Source organism: Pseudonaja textilis, chromosome Z (assembly GCF_049901715.1).
Source record: "Pseudonaja textilis isolate UNSWEBS1 chromosome Z, rPseTex1.2, whole genome shotgun sequence".
In the NCBI taxonomy this organism is placed as follows: domain Eukaryota; kingdom Metazoa; phylum Chordata; class Lepidosauria; order Squamata; family Elapidae; genus Pseudonaja; species Pseudonaja textilis.
The window spans coordinates 39,943,948-39,967,714 of NC_142008.1; the positions used below are offsets into that span (position 1 = coordinate 39,943,948).

The following is a 23,767-nucleotide window of genomic DNA, read 5'->3' on the forward strand; positions in this document are numbered from 1 at the left end:
GCTCACCCCTGTTGATATGGGGAAGAAGCACTTGAGAATTCTTATAGTGCTAGACTAGACACACTTTATTCTGGATCTTAATCATTAGAGTATTGTTTTGCAACATATTAGCTTTATATTCATAATTTTGAAATAGGAATAATTGAATTTGCAATTGTTTTCTTCTGAAGTTTTATATTTAACCCTTTCTCCCATGTTCCTCTTTTATAGGCCTGTCCCAGGCTCCTTATCATCACTGCTACATCTGCACAACCGTCAAAGACAGCCCATGCCTGCCTCTATGCCTGGGACTTTACCTAATCCTACAATGCCTGGATCCTCTGCTGTCTTGATGCCAGTAAGCATATTGTTTTTCTACATGTATAGTTTCAAAAATAACAAATAATGTTATTTATTTATTTATTTATGCACAATTAGCATAAACGTATTAGCAATGATGCTGGATCGGGCTCCTGGTCCCTCTAGTGTAGCAATCTGTTCTTAAAGTGGCCGGACAAGGAAGCCCACTAAACACCCAGCTGAGGCCTTCAGAGGCATCCTAACTATCATTAGAACTAATAACCATTGACCCCCATGAATTAGGGCAATCCCATTTTGAAGCCACCCAAGTTGATGGCAAGCATATCTTATGGTAACAAATCTCAAACAGTTATGTGCTATAGAAATGTGTGAATCTGTGAATGTGTATATATATTCCTATGTGTGTGTGTATGTGTATGTGTGCACACAAATACTTTTTATTCTGATTCGTATAAGGTTCAATTTTATTGGCTCTGTTCCCTGTAGTGTGTGTTTGTGTGCATATGTATATACATATATGCATACACATGCATACACACATATCATGAAATCTACCAAGATCTGCACTGCAGGTGCAGGAACATCTTTTTACTTTTACCTTCTTAATTAATTTAAGATAGGAACCTGGAGGGTTATACCTACCAAATTTAACAATCCCATTGGGGAAAGCCTCGCTTTTTGAATATTCCAGATAATTTAGATAGCATTAACCATAATTTTATGCAATAGTTTAGCAATAGCAATAGTTTAGATCTACTTAACCTAAGTTATTTTTCAATATAAAAGACAAATTATTCAAAGTTGACTTAGCCTTCCACCCTTCCGAGATCAGTAAAATGAGGACCCAGTTTGTTGGGGGCAATATGCTGACTCTGTAAACCGCTTAGATAGGGCTGTGAAGCACTATGTAGGTCTAAATGCTATTGCTATTATAACAATTTTCAAACCTAAGTGACTTTGTACTTCTAATGAAAAGATAAATTACTTTCAAAGTAACTACTCAATCAAACTGCATCTACGTGGAGGGAAGTATGCAGTGGAGTACCCTAAGGCTCTGTTTTAGGCCCAGTACTCTTCAACGTCTTCATCAATGACTTGGACAAGGGGATAGATGGGGAACTCATCAAATTTGGAAACGACACCAAGATGGCAGGAATAGCCAACACTCCAGAAGATAGGCTTAAGATACAGAGAGATCTTGACAGGCTTGAACATTGAGCATTATTTAACAAAATGAAATTCAATGATGAAAAAAGTAAGGTTCTACATTTAGGCAAGAAAAATCAAATGCATAGGTACAGTATATGTGGTACCTTGCTCAATAGTAGTAACTGTGAGAGAGATCTCGGAGTCGTAGTGGACAGCCATTTAAATATGAGCCAGCAGTGTGCAGCAGCTGCCAAAAAAGCCGACAAAGCTCTAGGCTGCATAAACAGAGGGAGAGAATCAAGATTACATGAAGTGTTAGTATCACTTTCTAATGCCTTGGTAAGGTCACATTGGAATACTGCATCCAGTTTTGGTTGCCACGATGTAAAAAAGATGTTGAAGCTCTAGAAAGAGTGCAGAGAAGAGCAACAAAGATGATTAGGGAACTGGAGGCTAAAACATATGAAGAATGGTTGCAGGAACTGGGTATGACTCTAGTCTAATGAAAAGAAAGACTAAGGGAGACATGATAGCAATGTTCCAATATCTTAGGGGCTGCACAAAGAAGAGGGAGTCAAGCTATTCTCCAAAGGACATGACGGCAGGACAAGAAGCAATGGGCGGAAACTAATCAAGGAGAGAAGCAACTTAGAATTAAGGAGAAATTTCCTGATAGTTAAAACAATTTATCAGTGGAACACCTTGCCTCCAGAAGTTGTGAAAGTTTCAACACTGGAAGTTTTTTAAAAGATGTTGGATAACCATTTGTCTGAAATGGTGTAGGGTTTCCTACCTAGGGACGGGGTTGGACTTGATGACCCCAGGTCCCTTCCAACTCTGTTATTCTATTCTATTCTATTCTATTCTATTCTATTCTATTCTATTCTATTCTATTCTATTCTCTCCCTCCTCCCTCCCTCCCTCCCACATACATACATACATGAACAAAACACTGAACTCGATAAGACTTTCCTATAGAATTACTCTTACATTAATTGATAGTTCATCTCTTGCTTAATTAAAGAAAAACAACATGTCATTTGAAAATTTCAATTATCTTTGGTCCTTAGATTTATCTTCCACATGCCAAAATTCATTTCTTCTCTCTGTTCACTTCTCAAGATGGAAAGACAGATGTCTATGAACTCAAGTATCATGGGAATGCAAAGTCCAAACCTCAATAATCCATGTGCTTCACCTCAAGTTGCTCCAATGCATTCAGAAGCTAAAATGGTAAGATGTTGAATACTACTTATATTGTCCTATTTAAATCAACGGGAAAAGTGAGTATTTGGTTTCTAGTTATATGATTATTTATGCTTGGGCTACTCACTTCACAGCTTCAGATCTTGCCAGTCATCATTTTTACCAAAAATTTTAGGAATTGGATATTTAGCTATCACTTTATGCTTGAATATTGAAAACTGGATGAGGAAAATATTTAATGGGAGTGAGACAAAATTATATTTTTGTCTTGTCTCTGCACACTGACTGATTTTTATGGCACGGACTGATTTAATCTAGGCAGGTAACAGAAACATTTATAACATCTGCACCTCCAGAACTATCTCTAACCCTAGTTACTGAAATTTATGGCATAAATCAAACTACTTTAAGATGGGAAATATTTAGAAAAAAATGCTATAAATCCTTAAATGTATATATAAAAATCCACACACATTTCTCCTGGTCCCCATATAAAGACAGAGGGAAAAAACAGGAAACCCTAGCCCTACCTATTTGCATCATTTTGTCCCATATACAAAAGATTAAGTCCAATCCAAAGGCTGATAAAATGGCAGGAATCTTGTTTCCAATATCAGAAGGTTTGATTCTCTTGGCTGAGTATCTGTTAGCTGTCTTGAGAAGAGGTGGTATCAGCAGATTCTGACCAGTTCTGGAGAACTGGTAGTAGAAATTTTGAGTAGGTGGGAGAACCGGTGGTAACCTTCCCCTGGAGTGGGGTGGGAATGGAGATTTTCAGTATCCTTCCCCTGCCACACCCACCAAACCACACCCACCAAGCCATGCCATGTCCACCAAGCCACACCCACAGAACCAGTAGTAAAAAATCTTGAATCCCACCAGTGGTCTTGAGCTTTTCTACATGGTAATTATGGTAAAAATACATTTCTATTTTGCTATTATGGCTATTGACTGTCACTGTCATTATCCATCAGCTTTCTGATTCATCTGACATTTTTAAAAAGATCTTCATGAAAATTCAAATATATTTTTAAATATGTCAAAGAAGCATACATTTGTAAATGAATCAAACTAAAGTTTTATTGTCTTTGACTTTCTATTATTATAGCTGTGAACCAATCAGAATGGTGTTTTACAAGTTCGGTGGCCATTTAAATAACTATTGCTGTTTGACTTAAGAAATACATTGCACCATTCAAAGAAGTGATACCCATGTTCTGATCCTGATGTTAGTTTGTGAAATATGTAGGGTTTTATAAGAATCAGATTTATGTAGGTTTTTGTAAAAATAAATTCCTGAGAGAGACACACCAAAATGCTTTGCCTAGATACAAAACTAAGATTCCTCATTACAAAACCATCCCAATTTGGTATGGATGACAGATTGTAAAATTTTTATTAGAATGCATATTTGATAACATATCAGCACAATTGGATGGTTCTATATTGGGGTGAAAGGATGACCTAGCACCTTGTATTGTCATTACTGGCTTATGCTTAGAGCTGGTTTGGAAGGAAGCCAATGGGCACCTTTGAAGTTCCTGACATGCTGCCATATGGGGTAAAGGGAAATGTTTTCCTGCCAATAGGTTTCATGCCCTGTTTGAGTAGACATGAATGGTCACATCTTTCCCTCAGTACAAATGTTGGCTAGGTAGCCAACCCAAGCTTTTTAACACCTCAGCTAAAACCACGCTCTCTAAACATACCCTTGGTTGGCTCAAAGAGCATATATTGGCTAAAAGCATTGGCTACAACAGCCAAAGTAAACCTCTGGTTCCTATGTTGTGTGGTATACAGGCATCATGATGTGCCAAAAACCAATAGCATTTGCAGCTCAGCTTATTAAATCTTAGGCAGTTGGCAAGTTGTTGTTGGGTTTTTTTCTCCTGTCAGACCAAGCTATATCAAGCCAAGCAAAATAGTTCTTGGCTCAAGAAAAGAAACACCACCCTGGCAACTTTTTTGGAAACTAAAACTTCTAGATTTAGTTTGCCTTCTCTGCCTTCCTTTTTCTGAATATTTAAAAAGGAAGGTATTGATGCTTACAATGAGAACACTATTGTTTAATATATGAGATTAAGAGGATTGCATTTTAATCTGAATCCATTTGTTTTGGTTTAGGGCCTAGATATATAAAGTGTTGGTTTGGTAAGCCCTTCCACATCAGATAATTCAAAGAAAACAGCATATATTAGAATGACATTAACGGTAGAGTTAATTGATTTCAACAGAAATAGCATTTAAGTCATGGTATGAGGTTCTATACTTAAATTCAAATTTGGCTGCATGTTAAGATTTGCAGAATTTAATTTCCACTTTGTAAGATAGCTTGTTGTAAATTGCTTGCATGCTCAATAAGCTGTGCAAGTGAAAGTTTCATTGTTCAGAATTATACTGCAAATCTAACAAAATAGATTTCTGGATTAGAAATCTAGATTAAATAGATTACATTTGTTAGATTTATTGTATATTAAGCATATAATGTAGATATAATGTAAATTAGATATTGTCAGGGTTTTGACTAGTGCCCTAATACAATTAAGAGTCTCAAGCCACCTGGCAATAAAAATCCAGTCTTTTATTAGGAGCACCATGTCAGCATTACCTAGGTGAAGTCAATTCTGACTTCACTCCTTTTGCACCTTGCTTCTGACCCTATTTCCCCCTCCCCTAAAGTGTGTGACCCATCACATTCACCAATGAGGTAATTTCACGGGTTGTAGAAGTCACCATCCAGCCATTGTTTGTATCCATGGAGATGGCCTTGATTTGCTTGGTCAGACTGGTCTTGTAATGACTAAGGAGTAAATTCCTTGGTGCAGCTGCAAGGCACAGTTTCCCATCCCCCCTGCCTGTGGCAACTCAGGAGCAGGTCAGGGAAGCTTCATGATAGATATATTGTAAATTTAGCAAATTAGATTAGCTAAAAAAGCCATCAGGCATACTTATTCCTGGATGTCTGGTAAAAAGAGTTCAGCCATAAGGAAGATACTTAATCTACCACACTATCTTCCCCACACAACAGCTATGTAAATGAAGTGTGGCCCCAGGAATTATTGTTGAGCCAAGATGAACAGGTTGTTAGGAAGCCTTTTATATATTTGCCTTGCTTAATTATCTGAGACCCCAGGGAGCATAGTAAATCTTGGGACTAAGATTTTCAAGGCTGCCAAGGGCGGCAATTTTTTCAGATACTTTTACGCAATTCTCACACAAGCCTTCTATCTGTAGCTGTAAAAGCACCTGCTGGATTGCAAACCTGTAGCATGCCTCTTACATGGGTCTATTATAAAAATCACAAAATATAATAGTTATCTGGTAGACAATTATAAATAAAACCAAATAGCTGTCTTATTCCAGCCAGTCTCCAATATTAAGATATTGGTAGCGTAAGTAGACATTTTCCAGAGATAATTTTCATGGCAGTTTGCTTTTTCCAAGGAAGATTTCTATTATACTGTCATTCCCTAGCCATAATAGGAATTAGGAATATTTTTGGGAACATTATTGTATTTTCCAAACATTTTTACAGGAGCATTTATTAGGATGTTTTTAAATGCTTTGTAATCAGATTGAAGGATATCATCCATTCTTAGGAATGATAGCTTTCTGCCAGATTAGGTCCTTGTCAGAAACAAACTTATTATACAGAAAAAGACTTAGAAGAAGCTACATAAAAATTCATTAGCTGTTTGTACAGGAAAGACAGCTATAAATTAACTTGTACTTGATCAAGAAATTATTTTCTCTAAAATAATAAGAATAAAGAGATTAACACAAGAAGTTATATTTTAGATTAGTATAGATTCAATTGGCAGCACGCTTGATAAAAGAGTGATCACCATTCATTTGGATAAGGTATTTATTCATATTCTATCTTATGCTTTTGTCTAGATCCCAAAGGACACTAACATTGTAATAGAAAACAATACTGTAAATCACAGTGAAATATTATCACAGAAGAATTAAAATCGGAATGATAAATAGATATAGGAAAATAATAAAGAAATAAAATACAGCAGAAGTAATCATTATTAGACACATTCCACAGTTATTTTTGGATAACATGCAGGGCTATTTAGTTTCATTCATTTTGACAATGTGTAGTGCTATTTAGATTCAACATATATATGTATGTAACAGAGTTAAGCAACCTTTGGGGGCTATTGGACATGAACAGAATGTTAATAGCATGTTATACAAACTTATAAAGTGCTTGTCATGAAATGTTCACTCCCACTCTGCCTTCATTTGTGGTCTTTTCTGAATAGGTACGCATGCTTATCAAGCACTGGATTAAAATCAACCATCATTTTCATTTTCCAGCTACACATTTTGGGAGCAATGTGAAATCAGACACACATAAGCATGATGATGCTACACTGATTTTTGCCTTGCTACATAGCCAATCATTTTAGAGTTTGAGTAATGAAGGTTGTAATAATTAAATGTTGTTGATTCTTTAGATGTGGCAGTACCAAGTAGGTAGAACAAGGTGCATGGATACTCAGTGATGTGGCAAGAATTGGAGGAAGTGTTGAACAAGGGATCAGAAAATTTGATTCATTTAGCATACAATTCAAAGTAAGCCTTGATTTAATAACAGGATTTATGGTGCAATCCAGATGCAATTTAGTTTTACTGAATCTAGTTCCTTTAAATATCTTATTCCCATATCAGTGGGAATACAAATGCAGCTTCAGTTTTGTAGCTAAGCTGTCTTAAAACAGCAATTCAAAAACTGTTATATAGTACAAAAATCATAACTTTAAATGTATCCAAAGACATAATAAAAATAATAACAATGTTTATTCAATAGCTAAAACAAAGGAATTAAAATAAAGGACCATGTTATACAAATATTGCAAGATATTGAAATTAATTAATTAATTGTTAGCAAGATTCTAAAAAACAGGATTGCTTTACAGTAGTGTAAATTTATTTTAAAATTACTGGTACCAGGTGTCATCACAAAAGATATTCATTGTCTCGTACTCAGGAAGGGCCTTTTTTTTCCTGAAATGCTGCCTAGAAACTTGTATGGGAATTCTCAAAAAGTAAAGGAAGTATTTTCTACATAGCTATTCACATGCAAATGTATTCAGGTTTAATCCACCAAGTGATGGACTAGGACTCATTAGTCTTGGGCAAACTTCCCACAGCTCAATTCGGAATTACTATTTAAAAGGTTTTCTGGCAAGAGTTTGGAAGAAGCCTGTTTGTTTTCAGAGATGTCTTTCATCATTTGGAATGTGGTATGTTGACATAGGCAAGTACAGTAGGCCTTTCTCAGTGGTGGCCCCTCATTTATAAAATTCAGTTTTTCTTCCTGAGATTCATGTAGCTTTATCATTCCCAAGTTTGTTAAAAAAAAACTTTTGAGTACTTTTTAAAGAAATGGTTTCCACTTGTTAATTGTTATCCAATGTACTCTTAGTAGTATTGTATTGTATTATGCATGTATTGAGAAGGTTCTTTGTGTATCATTGTGGTATTATTTATGCTTATTGTTAGTCTGCTGTCTTATGAGTGTGGTTTAGATATTTAAAGGTAGTTTAGAGATTTGCTTATGTAATTTAGTTGCTGCCACATTTAATATTGTACCATATTTGAGGGCTACTTAGAATTCTTATTAAATGGTTGGTGATACTATTATGCAAGAATTAATGGAAAAGAGAAGTGACTCTGAAAGAGAGCTAAATCACTAAAGTCTGTTTAATTATTTTGATTAGCAATAACTTTCAATAATCAACTAATACTTTGTAGGCAATAAATAAATTAATTGCCTAAAGAGCCTCTACCTTCATTTTCACACGCTTGGTAAAATATCAGTGTGTTTGCATAGAATAATGATGATACTTAGGAATCATGGGAAATGGAAGACAACAATTTGGAGAAGCCTAATCGAGAATATGCAATTTTGACTTAATTTAAAAAAATTATACTTTTATCATAGTATGTTCAGCATAAGAATGTTTGCACAGGGTTAGCAAAACCACAATCTTTGGGTCAACTAAATCTTTACAGTTACATTTCAAGTTGTAGAAGAAATTTTAAGATGATTTGTGTCTATATCATATCACAGCAAAGTACTCCACAGTGGAAAATTCAAATTCAAGGCCAAGTCATATTGAATTTTTTGGTATCACTAAACTCAACCAAATAATCCTTATCCAGGCCATAATGCTATATTTATAAATCACTAAATGCAGATATACTTGAAAGAAAAAAATGTGTGTTTTTTGCTGTTGTAATTACCCAATCATATATTTTATTATTCTAGAAATAATTCAAATTATTATTATCCTCCTAAAATACAAATTGAAGAAGTAATCATGTTTAGTTTCCTCCTCTTGAAAAATGGTGCAGTTTAACTTAAAATAATTCCGCTGAATTGACTCAGGTTTACTGATGAGTACCTTTAGATAGTGTTACAGGGTGGTCTAGGTTGAAAAAATCAGACATTGGGGCTGTAAGCTATTGAAGGATATTCAGACACAGTGTGATGGAAATTTTGTCAAGGAGCACCACAGTCACACTGAGGGGTAAGAGACAAGACTTTGTCTCTATAATTCCATATGTTCAGAGGAATTCAAATTAGGAGCTGTAAGTTCTATAAAATGCTTAACTCAATAAAACACAAAATACATGAAAGCAACACTGTTTTCTGAACTAATAATAAGGTTGGTTATTTCAAGGAAAAAGTGGGAATGGAAAGAGGAAATAGGAAAAATTGGCAGAGAAATATCTAGTGCCATCCTCCTTTATATACTGATGTCCTGTCAGAAGCCAGACATATTAAAAATATTTGTGTAATTTAAAATAATTTGCACAAGTCTAGGAAAAGCTATTTTAGGCAATTAAACATTTGGAAGATCCCATTGGAATTAATGTGAAACTGAGAATATGATATTATCAAACCTACATGTGAACACAAATGTGAGTTGAAATGAAAAAAAAATTCTTGTGAGTATTCAAAGCAAGCATCAGATAGTCTCATGCCTGGAATACACTACCTGACTGTTTTCTTCCCCAAGCCCCCAAAACTTTAACCTTAGAGTGTATACTATTGACCTCACCCCTTTCCTAAGAGGTCTGTAAGGGGGCATGCATAAGCACACCAACATGCCTGTTGTCCCTAACCTAATGTTCCCTTTTATTTCATGTATTAATAATCATGTTTATACTTATATATGTTGCTAGTATATGCTCAACAAACAAACAAACAAAATAAATAATCTTAGATGGGGCAATACCAATGAGAAGATATATTTTCTCAGTCAATATAGGTTTGAGACAAACCATCACCAAGTGTACTGCTTCATTGATATGATATGAATTTGTTTCATGTGGAAAGAGATGCCCCACTCTGGAGTAGTGTATGGCCTTATGGTGAGAGAGAATAAGAATAGTCCAAAAATCATGATTGGGAAAGATACTTAAAAGATTTTCCTATTGGCTCTTCTAGAAGAGACAAATCTTTCCCCCACTAACCCACCATATGATTTATAACTTTTCACAATCATCTTTGGGACTTGCTCTTTTTAGTTAACTTTCCTAACATGTCAACTTATTTGTATATTGAAGTGATCCACTATTGCTTCCATTTTGCAGGAATAAATAACAACTTAAATGTATAACTGGACAGACATCCCAGGAAAAAGATATATATCTTTTCCAAGAATTTAACAAAAAGTTGTCTACCATGGTAGGCTTGCTTTCCTGAAAAACACCAGAGTAGTCCTGGATGAACCTGGGATACTACAAAAGTAGAAGATGAAATAAAATATAGCCACATAAGTGCTCACAGTTTGTAAATACACCATGAAACAAAATATATAGAAACCATTGAACAATTCATTATTTGAATGGGCAGCTTAATCTATAGTCTGAAATATTATCAAGATTGTAGATTGAGCTGCCCATTCAAATAATGAATTGTTCAGTGGTTTCTATTTTGTTTCATGATGTATTCATATCACATAAATGAAGCATTGTGGTGGACTGACAATCGAAATGAGACGCAGGGAAAAACGTCTGAGCGATTGCCAGCCCTGAGTAGACCCAGGTACCAGCTTTTATTGAGAACAAAATGCATATACAGAAAACAAGTGACCTCAACAGGATGTTATTTCCACAGGATATATAGGATGAGAACAAACAGGATGAGAATATACATCTGCGGAAATTCCCATGGGAATGGCTCAGCTATTCCCTTGGGAATGGCTCAGCTATATACTATGACCTTTCACTGACATATCTGGTCCTCTAAGCTTCGCAGGTCCTAACAGGACAAAAACACCCATAGCAGGCGGAAATGCCCCCCACCAGAGGCATCTTTTAGTCCCTAGATCTATGCAAAGCTATACAAGGACCCACAGAATAAAATATATTACCACATTCCCTCCTTTTTATTTATTCAAAGATAGGGGTGTTTTAGTGGCATAATACACAGTTCCTTCGCGACTTTCGCGACTTGGTCCCATACGTTGAAAAGCTGAGGTACACATTTGAAATAGATTAGGAATACATTGAATACAGCAACATAACATAATAAGTATAATAACAATTGTCACAACTAATTGAAGCAATGAACGTAACCATGAGCTGTCAGGAAGCCAATCCCATAGCAAAGCCCAAGGTGACTTATCAAAGCCATCTTTTCCTGCTTCGTGTTCAGCTATGCGGTCTTCCATATCGTGAACAGTTTTTGTAATGTTAGGCTCATAATTATGTATAAAAATACAACAATGTGAATGAATTAAGGCACAAACTCCTCCTTTGGCAGCTAACATTATGTCTAAAGCATAACGATTTTGTAAAGTAATTTGGCGAATTTCAGACACTTCTTCATTTAACATCTTAATGCTCTTAACAGTATTATTAAACATAGCAACAGTGAAATTATTTAAAATATGAATATCTCTATAGTTCATAGCTATTCCCAAAGGTGGGATAGAGAGTCTGTGTAAGGTAACTTAGGTAACTCCAATTGACATCTATATTGTCCATAGTCTGAAACAGAAACATTAAACAGGATCAGAGTTGTAGCACAGGCTGAAGATATAATATCCTTATCAGGTCCCGAATAAAGAATGTCTTGACCCTTATGCCAGGACCAATATGCTGGAAAAATCAAAGGATGCCGCTGTTTGCAGATTAATTTAGTCTGATTCCCCAAAGGAACCTGCTGCATACAAGTTGGCAATCTCAGATAAGCAGTCATCTTTTCCCAGCCTTCACAGCGCCACGCCTGGACTGCCGGCATCAAGAGAATCAGGAACCACAGGTACGGAATCAGGAACCACAGATATGCCATCCTGAGAATCAGGAACCTCCCTCACTGGCACCTGCGAAGACGCTGTGAATGATCAGGCCGAATACATCGACCAGGAACCCAACGAATTTGACCAAGATGTTCTACTGCTGCATAACCACGTCCCCACGTAATCAGCTCAGCGGGAACCCATGCCGGATCCGGAAGGAATCGCACCAACACACGAGGCCTCACTGCATCTGTAGAAGGAGAAGAAAAATGCCTGCTGGCCGCACTGCAGGGGGTTACCAGACAAATTTAAAAAATTTAAAGTATACAAGGCTAGATTTAATTGATCTTGAATTGCCGGAAGCCCCAGGAGCTTCCCTCCTTTTTATTTAATTTAGCTAACATGTTCTTGAGCGTGCCATTATAACGCTCCACAATAGCCTGTCCTGTGGAATTGTATGGAATTCCAAATTTATGTTCCACAGACCACTGTTTGCAAAACTGATCAAAGACTGTGCTCCGATAAGCTGCACCATTGTCTGTTTTTAAAGTTTGAGGTGTACCAGCAACTGAGAATGTCTTAATGCAATGATTGATGACATGTTTAACCGCTTCACCTCTTTGAGGAGTAGCCATTAGGAATCCTGAATAAGTATCCACAGTCACATGTATATACTTCCAAGGTGCAAATGATGGATACTGAGTAACATCCATTTGCCAAATCATTGAAGGTTTCAACCCCTGGGGTTGACTCCCATAGGAATAGCCATGCCCTGTTTTGAACAAGTTGGACATTGTTGAATTATGGCAGCAGCTTCTGCAGCAGTAAGCTTGAATTGATGTGCCAATGCTTTAGCATTTTGATGAAAATAACTATGGCTGTCCCATGGCTGGACAGTGAGAACTGAAGTTACAGCACTGTCAGCTTTGGCATTGCCTTGTGATAAAATTCCAGGTAAATTACTATGGCTACGAATATGGACAACAAAACACACATTCACACGCTGCTCCAAACATCCTTGCAACAACAAAAGCAAACGTAGAATATTAGGTGATATTCCAGGAGACAAATAAGAACCTGCTACAAAGGGTAACAAGTTATATACGTACAAAGAATCCACTATTAGATTAAAATCCTGATTTTGAAAATTTTGAAAAGCCAAAACTACAGCAGCAAGTTCTGCCTGCTGGGCAGACTTCTGCTCTGATGTCACTTTTGTATGCCAAATTCCAGATTTATCTTTCCAAACACAAGCATCAAACACAAAAAAAATTTTCTCCATCAGTAAAAACTTTAGGAGCATCTGATATACTGATTTAGGTCACACTCTGTCCCATTGATCTCTTTTTTGCTGACTTTGACCCCTCCAGGAGCCCAACATTGCGCTTTAAAATGTCCAGGCTTCCCACAATTGAAAAAGTTTCTTTATTATTTCCTGCCTGGAGAGCCAGAGCTAAAGTCTCCATGTTAAAAGTCTGACTCCCCACCTTTTTGCAATCTCGCTAGCCTGATCTACTGCTAACTTCAAAAGCAATTCATTCCGGGCAAATTGGTTGTCAATTTGCCTTTCAATAGCCACTTTCAATCTACTAATGAAATTTTCATAGGGTTCATTGTTCCCTTGTTTGATGTTAGTAAAGGTCTTCTCACCACCTTCGCCGCCAGGGAGAGCCCCCACGGCTTGGAAATTAACTGGGAGAAGAACGAACCCCTCCTCAGGCATTCCATCTCTCTGTTGATTTAAAGCAGCATCTACACCAATTTCTACTGGATTAAGTTGAATTTCCACTCCAAATTCTACCAAATCATCTCCTGATAATTCCCCTCTATTTGTTGCTTCCTGAATAGCTGCAGTAACTGCATCTACTTGAACTCTTAAAGGCAAACTCTTCTCTTCTGACAAAGTATTTTCAGTGCCTGACAGTCCTCTGGATTTATCTGGAGGTGCTGTCGGTGGCAATATACGTACCGCATGGTAAGGCGGCAAACCTTCTTCAGGGGGTGCTAGGAGCGGTTGTTCATGAGTAGCTAATGCATCCATAACCACCCTCCAGGTTATCAAAATTGAAGAAGGGGCACGAGGCTCCTCGTGTAAAAATTTCCCTATCTTTCTCCAGCACTCTACTTTAATACTACCTCCCTCTGGATAACACGGAATATGTTTCCAAACATACTGTAATAAATCCTCAATTTCTTTCTTTCCTACTTCATGTCCTCTACTATGAACTCCAAACTTAAACCTATTCCCCGTGATTTCTCTCATTTCCCTAATGTGCCCTGTCTGAGCCTTCGAGAAATCTCCTCCCATACTTACGAAAAGAATCTATCTCCGTCCAGCGAAGAAGATGAGGGCCCAGTCGACGTCCGCGACGATGAGTATGGGATGCGGGAAACGTATAGCTTTTCAAAGCTATCACGCCAAAACGTATAGCCTTCCAAACTATCACGTCGGGGTCACCACTTGTGGTGGACTGACAATCGAAATGAGACGCAGGGAAAAACGTCTGAGCGATTGCCAGCCCTGAGTAGACCCAGGTACCAGCTTTTATTGAGAACAAAATGCATATACAGAAAACAAGTGACCTCAACAGGATGTTATTTCCACAGGATATATAGGATGAGAACAAACAGGATGAGAATATACATCTGCGGAAATTCCCATGGGAATGGCTCAGCTATTCCCTTGGGAATGGCTCAGCTATATACTATGACCTTTCACTGACATATCTGGTCCTCTAAGCTTCGCAGGTCCTAACAGGACAAAAACACCCATAGCAGGCGGAAATGCCCCCCACCAGAGGCATCTTTTAGTCCCTAGATCTATGCAAAGCTATACAAGGACCCACAGAATAAAATATATTACCACAAAGCATATATTCAAATACAATTTTCCATCCTATCAAGAGAAACAGAAAGAAATAGAAGTTAATAAGAAGTTAAATTAGAAGCTGGAAGATCCAAATCCCCTGATATACTTTTGGCAGGTTTTCTACCAAGATATTTTGTCCTTCTCCAATGTCCCACAATCCATTACTGTTTTGTATATACACAAGCTATATACCTGCTAGCTGTCATTTGGCATTTCTTACAGCAATTTTCTAAGCCCCCCCACCCACCCCCCGCCAAAAAAAAAAAGGACTATTTGTGGCTGCAACATTTTGAATCCAAGATCTTTTACAAGTCAAGATCATAAACTATGAATAACCCATCGTTTACAAACTGTGTCCTCTTTGGCAGCCCACAAGCTACAACAATATGTTCATACAGCACACAAAACAACAGTTTCTAATTTATTTAAAATTTACACTAGCCTAAGATGCCAAGTCAGATCAGATGGGCTTCATGCAAAGCACACATCTCATTTAGATTTCCCAGTTCCTTATTTAACCTTGCAGAGACTAATATGAATATAAGTAGCATTTTAGCTGATGTATTCTCAGAGAATATCTAAAGTTCTTTCAAAATCCTGATCTGTTACCTCACAAATGTACTTCATTGTGGGCCATCTTCAGGAAATAATGCCCTGTCTATTGCACTTTTAGTGGGCAACAAAGGATTTATTAGATAGGACAATGGGTAGTTAAGTCAAGACTTTTCAAATATATAATGGATGTGACAATAATAACATATTGTGATCCCAGTTTAAAGCTGGAGGGAATACAAACAATCAATTGTATTGGGAAAAGAATAACTTTCTCCAGTGCTCCAAACTTCATCCCTGCATGGTCAAACAATTGGCAACTCCAAATCTCAACCAAGAAATTCTCTGCCCTACACATTGGTAAAAAAAATCAGTACACCAAAAACAAGCTAGGCAGATATGACCTCGTTATGATCCTCACTCTGTCAAGGACCTTGGACTATTCGACCTAAGCACCAGAGCTCACTGTAACAGCATTGCCAAAAAGGGATTAAGAGTTGTAATCTAATCTTACAAAGCTTCTCCTCTGGAAATATTGAATTGCTAACTAGAGCATACAAAACTTTTGCTAGACCAATACTTGAATACAGCTCATCAGTCTGGAATATGCACTGTATATCAGACATTAATACAATTGAGCTAGTCCAGAAGAGCTCACAACAGATACAAACTCAATGTAAATGCTCCAAACTTGATTGCAGAAAGTACAACTTCAGCAACAGAGTGGTCAATTATCTAACGCTGTTGTTACATCCTCTAACCCCCACTCCTTTAACCTCAAACTATCCACTATTGACTCAAACTATCCACTATCCCCATTTCTAAGAGGTCTGTAAGGGGCATGCATAAGTACACAATCATGCCTACTATCCCTGTCCTATTGTCCCCATTTATTCGTACCTATTTCCTGTATCCTTACTCATGTTTATACTTATACCTATTATCTTGTAAGTGATTGACAAAGCATATATATATATGTACATGTATATGTATATGTATATGTTGTGGCTCCGAGTCCTGAGTCTGCATTCTTAGAGGAAGAGGATTCGGAAGATGAGGAGGAGATGGAATTGGGAATGCCTTCCTCCCCAGGAACTTCCTTTCTGGCAATGCCTTCCTCCCTGATTATGCCTCAGGTTTCGGCAGATAACCGAGAGGGACAGCCTGAGGCTAATCAGAAGGAGGAGGAGGGCATATCGGAGCAGCCTTTGACAGAGAATCAAGCAGACGAATGCTGGCTTGATGCTAGGCAACGTCGCAGGAAAAAGTGTGAGATGCAATGCAGGAGACGCTGGATGAATCAGTGACTGAGCTGAGTTAGTGACACACCCCACAGGGAATAAAAGTGGGTGTGTTTGCTCTAGGAACATATATATATGCACACCAACACAATACAGAAGCCTGATGATGGCAGATGAGATTCTGCCGAAACGTTGCTACAACTTTAAAAGCACGACTATAATGACGTGGGAAAATACCCAAACAAAGCTGAATACCATACATGTAAGTACCCGCGAAAACTTAAGTAAACAAATATATATAATAAAAAACACAACAATATAGTAGAAACACATCTTAGATTTTCCATCCTCTTCCATAACACCTTTCCTTCAACTTAATTTGTTCAGAACAAAACATTTTGATGGAATTCATGAGTTTATAAAGTTAGGTTAGTAGTTCTGGAGAAGCATCTTATCTATGTTAGTTTTTAAAAGAAAAGCTTTAGCATATTGTGACAATGATTGCTGAATGTCAACCATTATTTCATTTACTTCTTGTATTTCAAGCTCACCATGATAAATGTTGTACGAGAAAACAGTGGTTGGTGACAGTCTTAAATGTTGAAGCATTAGATTGTTCTCACTATGATTAAAATTAAATCAAAGCAGATATCTGCAAAGGACATCTGTTTTATAGTCATTTTCCTAGCAAATCTCTTACTTACTTAATGTTTCTATAAACTGCAGCCTACTTAATTCTTATTGTTGTAATGAGCATTAATTGATTGGTTGGATCTATGTGAGCCTGGGCAGTAGTAAGTACTATCCCAGTTGGTACTCAACTACCATATCTTTCGGACTATAACAAGCACCAGACTATAAGATACACCTAGGCCAAAAACAGGACCTGGAGAATGCTTCTGGATGCTGGGGAGGCCAAAAACGGGATGCAGGGAGGCCTCCAGAAGCCAAAAACGAGCCCGTATTCGCTCTATAACATCCACAGACATTTCCAGCCACTTTGGGGGGTGTCTTATAATCCGAAAAATACAGCAAATAGTTTATGAAGTAATTAAAATTTTAAAGCTTTTTCTAATGAGCCTTTTTAGAAATGATATCCCATGATGTTGTTATTTCTAAGTGCAACATCAGATCAATATGTTTAGAGCTACTTTATAAAACAATATTGGTAACAATTTTCTTGTCTCGCCTTGCTCACTTTTTCTTTACAAATTAATCTTCATAACTTTTCATTTTTTTTTTATTTAGTGACTAATTCATGCAATATGTAGCCAGTTCAAATGCTTTAAGACCATTTTGTATGTGATATCTGATCTTTGTAGTTGCTAAATAAATAACAGTATAGTGTGCATCAGGAATAGTTAGGATTAAATTGAGAAATATGTACATTCATTGAATATATTGAATATAATTTGTGAAGATCTGCAAAAGGTTTCAAGTTTAGTAAAAAGAAAAAAATCTGCAAAATTCTTCTTTAAAAATAGTGTGAAAACTCTGATTGTAAAGCTGTTATCAGGATATATGTATGAAGATGTTTTTCTTATATTTTAAGGCTATTATTTATTGTAGATTTATACAGACTCATTGAAACCAAATGGAACTGAGTATTTAGCTTTGTGAATAGAATTTCTAGCATTAGGAGCTGCAATCAGAGATTAAAATGTTTATGCATTTTATTTTAAGAGAATGTCTATCCTGTTTTTCATGGGTCCATGTTTTTGCTTTAAAACATCAAACATAGTATATATCAAATATTCTTAAAATATTTTTAATATTTTTTCATATTATGTTGTACTGTACTTAACTCTGATACTGTGTATGGGTTCAATTCAGTTCAAAAGAATGTACTCAACTAAAATGTTTGATAGAAATAGAGATAAAGATAGACATACAGACAATTTATCATGTCAATCTAAATATTTTTACTTATCTGTCTGATTGAAGTAATCAAAGATGCAAGATTATTTCATTTTGTTCTTCCTTCCAGCCTCCAAAAGTCAGGAGCATTGGCTGTATTTGATCTTTACCAAAGTCATAGAATTCTTATGTATGTTTAAACAATGATAACATACTCTTAATATAATAAAGAAAATGTCAAGGAAGTCAGGAAACTGGACCTGTGGTGTAGATTGTATAGCTCTGCTACTCTTCAGATTCATGTCCAAAAAGCAGTATATGACTGCACAAATATAGCACTTTAAAATGTGTCTTTTCTTGGGATCCGGAATAAATTAAATTGGAAGCACTGTGCATTCTTAGTAGGTAGCATTTCTCAAATTATTCCATTTATCGATAAGGACTTTACACAGTTTTTTATGTACAAAAGTATATATGAAGGGCATTTATATTAATATTTAACAATGATAAATACTTACTGAATATGGCACACTGGTCTCAGATCTACATTTCAATTCAACATCCCCTTGCATGGTTCCACACAATTTGTTACATATTATTGAATTGCATGAACTGAGCCTTAAGAATATTTCACCAATAGGAAAAATATTTTTTTAAAAAGCAAAATAAATGATAGAAGTTTGGAAACCTCTACCTCTCAAATGTATTGTGAGTATTGTAAAACTGCATATATATATATCTATATGTTTTTAAACACAGATAATCTGTATCATTGTAAATATATATAATCTAATTCTGATTTCTCTATTTAGAAATCTAACCTAATTTGAAAGCTTCTTAAACAGTTTCCAAAGAGGAAAAATCCCTTAATTAAATTTTAAAGAGGGGAGATAAGTTAGTCTCAAATTTCATATAACTTCAAAGGTAATATGTCCATTTAATCTGTCTATCAGGGTAAATTTGATACAGAATATACAACTTTCAGTCTGACATGTTTTTTTCCCTCTTCCAGTTCTCTAATGTTTCCCACCCCCCAAAATGCACCCATCAGTTCAGTATTTGCCAGATCGGTCTGATTAAGTTTCTTTAAAAAAGACATTATTTATATTACTATCCACAAAGTCAGTATGAATACAGTGGCTTCCAGGAACCCAGTATCTAAGAACATACAGTAAATTGCTTTTAACTGCAGAAATGCTTCCAGATGGAGGATTACGTGATGGTCAGACGTATTGAGGGTGAAGACAGATGTAATATAAAAAGACAAATCATAGTATTCATTTCACTCAGACAGCAAAGCCAGCATGGCAATTTTTGAACATGCCAGTGAATCTGTCACTGTCACCCAACTGAAGATCATGATTTTTTTTTTACAAGCTAACAAAGCTCTATCTAGCTGCTGCGTTTGACTTAAACTTTATGTCTTGCTGAGAACTGTGTGCAACCTGGTATGAGAGGTTTCCTTAAAGAGTTTTAAAGGAAACCTCTCATAGTTTTGCTAATTTGGAGAATGGAAATAGGTTGGCAGCAGTAAAGGGCAACTAGTTTTTCTTGGAATGATTACATTTGTTACAGTGGCAGAAGATTGAATTGTAAAACTGAACTGAAAAAGTCAAAATGACATCAATAGTACACGAGGATTATGAGATGACACAACAGAAGAAGCAGAAAACAGTTCCAATTCATATGACTTTGATTTACACAGATAGCCCACAAGTTTCAACCATTCATTTAGTGACTGCTTGAAGTTACAATGGCCTGAAAAAATGACTTTTCTCTGCTTTTCTCTGGTTAGTAAAACCTACTAAAATCCTGTATCTGTTATCCCTTAAATTGCTTTCATGGAGCATTCTGATTCATGTGGCAATTTATAGTCACAAAGTAGTATGAGGTTCTGGTGATAGAGGCTATATAACCAAATTGCAATGCCCGTATTAATTTATTAATCAAATTTATATAGCTGCCCATCTCATTAAAAATAACTATCAGTAAGTCAAAAAGTAAATGTCAATATTATATAATTTAGCTATAGACAGATGATTCCATAGGAATGAATGGTGTAATATGCACAGAAATTAAATAGCATAAAATTAGTTCCAAGTCATTCAGGATACCTTATAAAATCAATGCTGCTAAATTTATATAGGAAGTCCTTGATTTATTTATGACTATAGTTGGAACCAGAATTTCTGATGCTAAGAAAGGTGACTATTAAGTGTTTCACATCCAGTTTTATGATCTCTCTTGTCATGTCCTTGGTTATTAAGTGAATCACATGGTTGTTAAGTCAATCCAGCTTTCCCCACTGGCTTTGCTTGTTAGAAACTGGCTGGGAAGCTGCAACCTTCATAAATAAATGCTGATTGCCAAGCACCGAATTTATTATTGCATGTCCATGGGGATGGTGCAACAGTCATATCATTTTTTTCAGTGCCTTTGTAATTTCAAGCAGTCACTGAATGAATGGTTGAAACTTGAGGGCTATGTGTGTAAGTCGAAGTCGTGTGAATTGGAACTTCTTCTTCTTCTGTTGTGTCATCTCATAATCCTCATGTATTGTTGATGTCACCACTACTTTGACCTTTTCAGTTCTGACATTCAGTCTTCAGTTCCTGTAACAAAAGTAGAGGTAGTTTTTGTCAGGAAGAGCTATTTGCTGTCTAACATGGAGCCAAATGTCCAACCTAATGGCAAAGTTATTATATTTATATCTATATAGATATGTATTGCAATTTTCTGAAATGATCAGAGAACAGTTCTTCTCTTTTTCCATAGCTTTCCTCCCATTATAAAACTCCTGAAGCAGATACTTCATGTAGCATTGAATAAACACGAATTAAATCCTAACAAAATCCAATACTTCAGGCACTATTTCAGCCACCTTACAAAAATACTGAAATGTGATCAATGGTAAAATGTTCCTACTAATCTAGTAAACTGCTGGATTCATATTTCTGATACATTATAGTATGATTTGTCTGGTTTTATCTTAACATGTTTGATTCCAGCTATTCATTTATTCATTTTGATTCCAGCTATTCATTATTTATTCATTTAGCCATATTCAGACAATTCACACCATATGAGAGTTAATGGTAGACATGTTCAAATTTAGCCTTTTACCTGCTTGTAGATCAGATGTTCCACGCTTTTCTGAATGTTTCATAAAAATTGAAGTGCGTTGTCTACATTGTTCTAACAGGTGTTTACCAGAATGATCAGCTAATGGTTTTGACAGTTCTGATCTCTCCTTTGGAAAGGTTCTTAAATGTACTATTAAATACATCAGTCAAAAAGGATGATGTCCAAAAAGAATAATAGATCCTTCAAATAAATGGTACCAAGACATATTTGAGGAATGAGTTCAATTCCTATGTAGAAATGTGCTTACCCTTTCTTGAGTGTCTGAGAGGTTTCAGAAATCTCTCGCTAGTGTCAAAAGTACCAATGCTACAGAGGAAATGTAATTTTAGTGTCTACAGTATGTTATTTTAGAAAAGGAATGTACTCACTAAATTCTTTTTTCTAGCACATGGCAACATACTATACCAACTGTAGCATTATGATTTTAGGTTTGATAAATGGCTGCAGTTGAGGGTCATTAAAGTTAGTCTAAACTCATTCGTCTGAAGACACCTTAGGAATGTTCTGCAAGTTACACCAGCCACAAGCAGAGAGGGTGGGATACTGAAACCAGTCTTCCTGGTGTGAGAATATTAAGAAATTTAGAAAGAGAGTCAGAACAATATGTTCCTGTTGCAAAAAGCTGGTAACAGAATCAAGCAGCACTTCACAGTAGTAACTATATTACTGTTAACGGATTTTTTTCCCCTTTTCACGGTAGAATGATTTCTATCTTTGAAATTAGAAAAACAATCCAGGTTTTCCAAGTATAGTTTTGCTCCAGAATGTAAGCTGGTTTAAGCAATGGCTGGGTTTCATAGTGTTTTATATAGGAAATGATCCCTATTTTGTAACCCTTGTGATTATGTTTGAAACTTGAAATCATTGTAGTATCAGGTAGATACTTTGAAGGTCTACATGCTCTTTTCACATTCCATCTTTGGATAAGTTAGGTTTATTAGCTGGCTTTCATTCTTTGCAGTAGTTCATACATTTGGTAGTTAGTTTTGTTTTGATCATAATGTGATATATGAACTCGGTTATATTTGAAACCCCTATTGTAGTTTGGCTTCACCAAGCCAAAACCAATTTGTGCAATCAGATTTACGTCTGACTATGACTTCTTTGCACTATATTACTATATTATATTAGATCCTTTTTAAAGTCATTGTTCTAACCAAACCATTTATATACCCAAATATTGGAAAATTAGTTCTTTTATGCTACCATATCTACTTAATCAATAGAATGCAATTAAAGAAGAAGAAAAAACAGTAACACAATGTACTAGTTAATAGATTTTTGGTAATAGATATACAGGCAAGAGAGGAAATGCTAAATAGATTAATTCTGTGTTTACAGAAATTATTGTAAAGAGTAATTTGTGAATTATAGTTGTTCAATTTTTTAAAATTGTGTTTAATTTTATTAAATACTCATTCTACATGGATAAATTTATGTATTACTGTTTGGCAGTTAAGCTCCCAACATACCTCTGCAAGGCATATATGTTCCCACAGACCCAATGGAAAATAGGTAAAGTAGTTGGCCAAGACACTCAAGACACTGCTGATATATCCATCAAAACTCCTGGTGAAAAACATACAATATAAAATATCAGTACAGGTATCCCTTAAGTTACTACAGTTCAATTATTGACCATTCAAAATTACCTGCCCTCCCCCCAAAAAATGTATTTATGACTTGGTCCCGAAGTTATATATGTTGCAGCACCATACTGGTCATTACCCTTACAACTGACCACAGACAAATTGCAACAGGCCGACTTCCAGTTTGGGCTTCTTCGGTGACGGACCAAAATCGTGATAGTCCATGGTTTTGATCCATGCTCGTGGCTGGAGCGCCCCGAGCCACCCGGATTCGGGGCTCAAGCCACCCCGTAGAGCTGGTGAAGAAGGGGGAGCCATCAACGGGGTTGAGGAGAGCCGCATCTCTCCTCCTCGGCTGGCCATCACTCCCTTTCCCAAAGGCGGTTGCAACGGTGCTCAGAAATGGCCACCTCAAAGAAGAATCCGACTGGACAAGATTGTGCAGGAAGAAGTTTAAAGGAGAAAGTTTGACTGACCAGGTTGAATGGAGAACATCTATTTAAGTTACCTGGAACCTGAATTTTAAAGACTAATACTATTCCTAAAAAAGATTTTAAGCTGCGAAAGAGAAAGGGAAAGGAAACGGAATTG

The 23,767-nt window shown here is 36.3% G+C and overlaps 1 protein-coding gene across 9 annotated transcripts in view; it reads left to right on the forward strand.

Moving 5' to 3' along the window:
• CREB5 (cAMP responsive element binding protein 5) overlaps positions 1-23,767 on the forward strand; it is a 268,675-nt gene that overhangs the window by 198,905 nt on the left and 46,003 nt on the right. For all 9 annotated transcript variants that reach the window (XM_087918368.1, XM_087918363.1, XM_087918367.1 and 6 more), the window contains 2 exons: positions 211-337; positions 2,572-2,682. In XM_087918368.1, coding sequence (XP_087774494.1) covers positions 211-337; positions 2,572-2,682 — 238 coding nt within the window. The remainder of the gene's footprint in view (positions 1-210; positions 338-2,571; positions 2,683-23,767) is intronic.